Raw genomic sequence first — 6,393 nt, 5'->3', positions numbered from 1 at the left:
CTGGCAGCAGTGTGCGGTGTGAGGCAGGGGGCGGAGGGATCCTGGCAGCAGTGTGCGGTGTGAGGCAGGGGGCGGAGGGATCCTGGCAGCAGTGTGCGGTGTGAGGCAGGGGGCGGAGGGATCCTGGCAGCAGTGTGCGGTGTGAGGCAGGGGGCGGAGGGATCCTGGCAGCAGTGTGCGGTGTGAGGCAGGGGGCGGAGGGATCCTGGCAGCAGTGTGCGCTGGTGGGCGGTGCGGAGGGATCCTGGCAGCAGTGTGCAGTCAGTGTGCGGAGTGGGCGTATTGTTGTGGGCGGGCACAGGGCCGCGCTGTTGGAGCTCTCCATGCCCAGGTGCTGTCACTATATCAGCTCTTCTCGGAGTTGGCAGCGTCATCTGACTCTCATGTCTGCCCTGGCTAGGTCCCCTGCTGCCCGTGTCCTCTTCTCCCCACTAGGTGACAGGCGGGACTCCTCCAGCAATGGCCCGGGCCGTGCGGCTGCGGTACCTGGGGTGCCCCTCGGAGTCCGGCGGAGGGTAAGAGCCCATAGACCCCCGCCTGATGTCCGCTACATCTTCCAGCCTCAGAACCCGGGAGCCGGTCACAAGTTCCAGGCCGAGGCCGCTCTGACCACTTGGTGCGACTTGTGCTGCGGCTTTATCTTCTCTGGGGCTCGGCGCTGTGCAGGTGAGTGGCGTGCGGTACCGTCAGCTGTGTGTACGCGGCTATACATTGTACAGGCTGTGCACGGATAATCCTGACTGTCTACACGGGGTGGCTGTGTCTCTTATTCCTCCTCTCTGGTCTGTACTTAGATACAGCAGTGCTGAGCCGTATAAGTAGCTTAGTGCACGGTCCTGTCCTACAGATGGTGTGCATCACCCCCAATACTGTCTATCTGCCATCCTCAGGTGTGTAGTACTGCAGTGGGACAGGAGGGGGGGCTGTGGTTCTTAGGGGCTGCTGCCCTCTGCTGGCTGCATGTTGTTGCCTATTCTCTCCAGCTCTAGGGGAGCCTCCATGGGTATAGGATAGGGGGACCCCAGTGAGTATACCCCATGCCTACTGAGGGCACACGGACGGAATGACAGCACTAAGGCTAGCTTCACTTGGCAGTGTATTGTATGTGTGAGCATTTACATCTTATACCATTGAGTGGATGCTGCTTTATGCCATCAGCAGGATACGTTTTCCATTGACTTACATTCTAAAGAAAAACAGAAATGTATACGTTTATATTATATTATTGGTCACAGTGCGCATTTTGTGGTATTGCTGGTCACGTGTATAATGTGGGTCTTATATTTATATATTGCTCTTTGGTATTTGGGATTTTGGGATCATTTATCATTAATATTGTACCTGTTCAAATAAAGTACTTTTATTATACTTTACTTATTTGGTGTGCTATGGTATTTTCTGGCATAGTTCTTTCTCTATGATATGGTTATATTTGTTTGTATGCTTACCATTTAGCACCCATTATCATTATCTAGCTGTGCATGCCCTATATTCTTTGTTTTTCCCATGGATGCTGCTTTATGCCATCAGCAGAATACGTTTTCCATTGACTTAGATTATAAAGAAATGTATACGTTTTGTGCTGGATACAAGAGATGTGTATTCAGGAAAAAAGTATTAAAAAGGAATCTGAGAAACGTACACAAAAATGCAGTGTGAACTTAGCCTTAGTACATGTCATCTACTGGATGGTAGGTTGTGTTTTCAGCTCATTGTCCATATACATATACTGTAGATTATTTATATACACTACCGTTCAAAAGTTTGGGGTTACCCAAACAATTTTGTGTTTTCCATGAAAAGTCACACTTATATGAAATGAATAGAAAATAGAGTCAAGACATTGACAAGGTTAGAAATAATGATTTGTATTTGAAATATCATTGTTTTTACATCAAACTTTGCTTTCGTCAAAGAATCCCCCTTTTGCAGCAATTCCAGCATTGCACACCTTTGGCATTCTAGCTATTATTCTGTTGAGGTAAGCTGGAGAAATTGCACCCCACGCTTCTAGAAGCAGCTCCCACAAGTTGGATTGGTTGGATGGGCACTTCTGGCGTACCATACGGTCAAGCTGCTCCCACAACAGCTCAATGGGGTTCAGATCTGGTGACTGCGCTGGCCACTTCATTACCGATAGAATACCAGCTGCCTGCTTCTGCTGTAAATAGTTCTTGCACAATTTGGAGGTGTGTTTAGGGTCATTGTCCTGTTGTAGGATGAAATTGGCTCCAATCAAGCGCTGTCCACTGGGTATGGCATAGCGTTGCAAAATGGAGTGATAGCCTTCCTTATTCAGAATCCCTTTTACCCTGTACAAATCTCCCACCTCACCAGCACCAAAGCAACCCCAGACCATCACATTACCTCCACCATGCTTAACAGATGGCGTCAGGCATTCGTCCAGCATCTTTTCATTTGTTCTGTGTCTCACAAACGTTCTTCTTTGAGATCCAAACACCTCAAACTTGGATTCATCCGTCCACAACACTTTTTTCCAGTCTTCCTCTGTCCAATGTCTGTGTTCTTTTGCCCATCTTAATCTTTTTCTTTTATTGGCCAGTCTCAGATATGGCTTTTTCTTTGCCACTCTGCCCTGAAGCCCAAAATCTTGCAGCCGCCTCTTCACTGTAGATGTTGACACTGGTGTTTTGCGGGTACTATTTAATGAAGATGCCAGTTGGGGACCTGTGAGGCGTGTGTTTCTCAAACTAGAGACTCTAATGTTCTTATCTTCTTGCTTAGTTGTGCAACGCAGCCTCCCACTTCTTTTTTTACTCTGGTTAGAGCCTGTTTGTGCTGTCCTGTGAAGGGAGTAGTACACACCATTGTAGGAAATCTTCAATTTCTTAGCAATTTCTCGCATGGAATAGCCTTCATTTCTAAGAACAAGAATAGACTGTCCAGTTTCAGATGAAAGTTCTCTTTTTCTGACCATTTTAAGCGTTTAATTGACCCCACAAATGTGATGCTCCAGAAAAACAATCTGCTCAAAGGAAGGTCAGTTTTGTAGCTTCTGTAACGAGCTAGACTGTTTTCAGATGTGTGAACATGATTGCACAAGGGTTTTCTAATAATCAATTAGCCTTCTGAGCCAATGAGCAAACATATTGTACCATTAGAACACTGGAGTGATAGTTGCTGGAAATGGGCCTCTATACACCTATGTAGATATTGCATCAAAAACCAGACATATGCAGCTAGAATAGTCATTTACCACATTAGCAATGTATAGAGTGTATTTCTTTAAAGTTAGGACTAGTTTAAAGTTATCTTCATTGAAAAGTACAGTGCTTTTCCGGGTATAAAGTGTCAGTGTGTAAATTAGATTTATTCTAAGGTGCCCAGAAAGCCAAGCTAAAGGTATTGTTTCATCTGAGTTAATTAGTGGAATTAGTGTATACCTGTAGTGCATAGTTGGAGGGGTTCTGTATACCCACATTGTATAGTTTTTAGGGGTCTCGCATATCTGTAGTGCATAGTTGGGGGGCTGTATACCTATAGTGTATAGTTGGGGGGGTCCTGTATACCTGTAGTGTGTAGTTGGGGGGGGCTGTATACCTGTAGTGTATAGTTGAGGGAGGTCCTGTATACCTGCAATGTACAGTTGGTGAAGGTCCTGTATACCTGTACTGTATAGTTCGGGGGTCCTGTATACCTGTAGTATATAGTTGGTGCTGTATACCTGTAATGTATAGTTGGTGGAGGTCTTGTATACCTGTAGTTTATAGTTTGAGGGTCCGGGATACCTGTAGTGTATAATTGGTGGAGGTCTTGTATACCTGTAGTATATAGTTCGGGGGTCCTGTATACCTGTAGTGAATAGTTTGAGGGTCCTGTATAACTATAGTATAGAGTTGGTGGAGGTCCTGTATACCTGTATACCTGTAGTGTATAGTTTGTATAGTCCTATATACCTGTAGTATATAGCTGGTGGAGTTCGTGTATACCTGTAGTATATTTGGGGTCCTGTCTACTTGTACTATAGAGTTGGTGAAGGTGCTGTATACCTGTATTATAGAGTTGGTGTAGGTCCTGTATACCTGTAGTGTATAGTTTTGAGGTCCTGTATACCTGTAGTGTATAGTTTTGAGGTCCTGTATACTTGTAGTGTATAGTTTCGGGGTCCTGTATACCTGTAGTGTATAGTTTGGGGTCCTGTATACCTGTAGTATATAGTTGGTGGAGGTCCTGTATACCTGTAGTATATAGTTGGGGGAGTTCCTGTATACCTGTAGTGTATAGTTTTGGGGTCCTTTATACCTGTAGTGTAAAGTTTGGGGTCCTGTATATCTGTAGTATAAAGTTTTGTGGAGGTCCTGTGCACCTGTAGTGTATAGTTTTGGGGTCCTGTATACCTGCAGGGTCGTATTTACCCGTATGGCAGTGTTATTCAGTCACAGTGTGTCGGTATTGGTCAGGTCTGGTGTGACGGTGTTATCCAGTCATGGTATGGTGGTATTGATCAGGTCTGGTATAGCGGTGTTATCCAGTCACAGTATGGCAGTATTGGTCAGGTCTGATATGATGGTGTTATCCAGTCACAGTATGGCGGTATTGGTCAGGTCTGGTGTGGCGGTGTTACCCAGTCACAGTTTGCCGGTATTGGTCAGGTCTGGTATGGCAGTGTTATCCAGTCACAGTATGGCGGTATTGGTCAGGTCTGGTATGGCAGTGTTATCCAGTCACAGTATGGCGGTATTGGGCAGGTCTGGTATGACAGTGTTATCCAGCACAGTATAGCGGTATTGGTCAGGTCTGGTGTGGCGGTGTTATCCAGCGACAGTATGGCGGTATTGGTCCAGTCTGGTATGACAGTGTTATCCAGTCACAGTATGGCGGTATTGGTCAGGTCTGGTGTGGCAGTGTTACCCAGTCACAGTTTGGTATACCTGTAGTGCCCTGTATATACATGTAATGTATAGATGGAGTAGGGGGTCCTGTATATACATGTACTGTATAGATGGAGTAGGGGGTCCTGTATATACATGTACTGTATAGATGGAGTAGGGGGTCCTGTATATACATGTACTGTATAGATGGAGTAGGGGGTCCTGTATATACATGTACTGTATAGATGGAGTAGGGGGCCCTGTATATACATGTACTGTATAGATGGAGTAGGGGGCCCTGTATATACATGTACTGTATAGATGGAGTAGGGGGTCTACCAGTTATTACTGTGGATGTTGTGAGGCAGCTTCCCTAGCAACCATTGCTCCCTGTGAAAATGAAAGCAGTAATCCTATTGGTTGCTAAGGCTCCAACTGCCGTGTCTGCTGCAGCTAATTATATCACCTGTGTTTGCAGTGAGGAGATTTTCCCGTTCATCTCTATGGGGCGCCTCTCTTTCCCCTCCCCCTCCCCTCCTGTACATCTGGCGGGGACGGGACCTTCGCAATAACCTTCCCGGGCACCCAATGTATCTGTGTGCCAAATTTGGGGTCAAACGGTTCAGGCGTTTAGAAGTCTATAGAGGACAGAAGGACAGACAGACAGACAGACAGACTTTGATTTTTATGATATAGACTAGAAAATGTACCCGGCGCTGCCTGGGTATAAAGTGTCAGTGTGTTAATTAGATTTGTTCTAAGGTGCCCAGGAGGCCAAGCTAAAGGTATTGTTTCTTCTGAGTTAATCAGTGGAATTAGTGTATACCTGTAGTGCATAGTTGGAGGGGTTCTGTATACCCACAATGTATAGTTTTTAGGGGTCTCGCATATCTGTAGTGCATAGTTGGGGGGGGGGGGGCTGTATACCTATAGTGTATAGTTGAGGGAGGTCCTGTATACCTGCAGTGTACAGTTGGTGAAGGTCCTGTATACCTGTACTGTATAGTTTGGGGGTCCTGTATACCTGTAGTATATAGTTGGTGCTGTATACCTGTAATGTATAGTTGGTGGAGGTCTTGTATACCTGTAGTTTATAGTTTGAGGGTCCTGGATACCTGTAGTGTATAATTGGTGGAGGTCTTGTATACCTGTAGTATATAGTTCGGGGGTTCTGTATACCTGTAGTAAATAGTTTGAGGGTCCTGTATAACTATAGTATAGAGTTGGTGGAGGTCCTGTATACCTGTAGTGTATAGTTTGGGGTCCTATATACCTGTAGTATATAGCTGGTGGAGTTCCTGTATACCTGTAGTATATTTGGGGTCCTGTATACTTGTAGTATAGAGTTGGTGAAGGTGCTGTATACCTGTATTATAGAGTTGGTGTAGGTCCTGTATACCTGTAGTGTATGGTTTTGAGGTCCTGTATACCTGTAGTGTATAGTTTGGGGTCCTATATACCTGTAGTATATAGTTGGTGGAGTTCCTGTATACCTGTAGTGTATAGTTTTGGGGTCCTGTATACCTGTAGTGTATAGTTTGGGGTCCTGTATACCTGTAGT

At 45.5% G+C, this 6,393-nt stretch overlaps 1 protein-coding gene across 1 annotated transcript in view; it reads left to right on the top strand.

Annotated features, from left to right (window-relative positions):
* The first annotated feature begins 339 nt into the window (after positions 1-339).
* RASSF3 (Ras association domain family member 3) overlaps positions 340-6,393 on the top strand; it is a 149,477-nt gene continuing 143,423 nt past the window's right edge. Inside the window, exon 1 of the mRNA XM_069974582.1 lies at positions 340-666. Within this exon, the coding sequence (XP_069830683.1) occupies positions 384-666 (283 nt within the window). The 5' untranslated portion in view covers positions 340-383. The remainder of the gene's footprint in view (positions 667-6,393) is intronic.

This window comes from Dendropsophus ebraccatus, chromosome 1 (genome assembly GCF_027789765.1).
Source record: "Dendropsophus ebraccatus isolate aDenEbr1 chromosome 1, aDenEbr1.pat, whole genome shotgun sequence".
Lineage (NCBI taxonomy): Eukaryota > Metazoa > Chordata > Amphibia > Anura > Hylidae > Dendropsophus > Dendropsophus ebraccatus.
The sequence above is the reverse complement of the archived record's forward strand: the minus strand, read 5'-3'. Positions and strand labels throughout refer to the sequence as shown.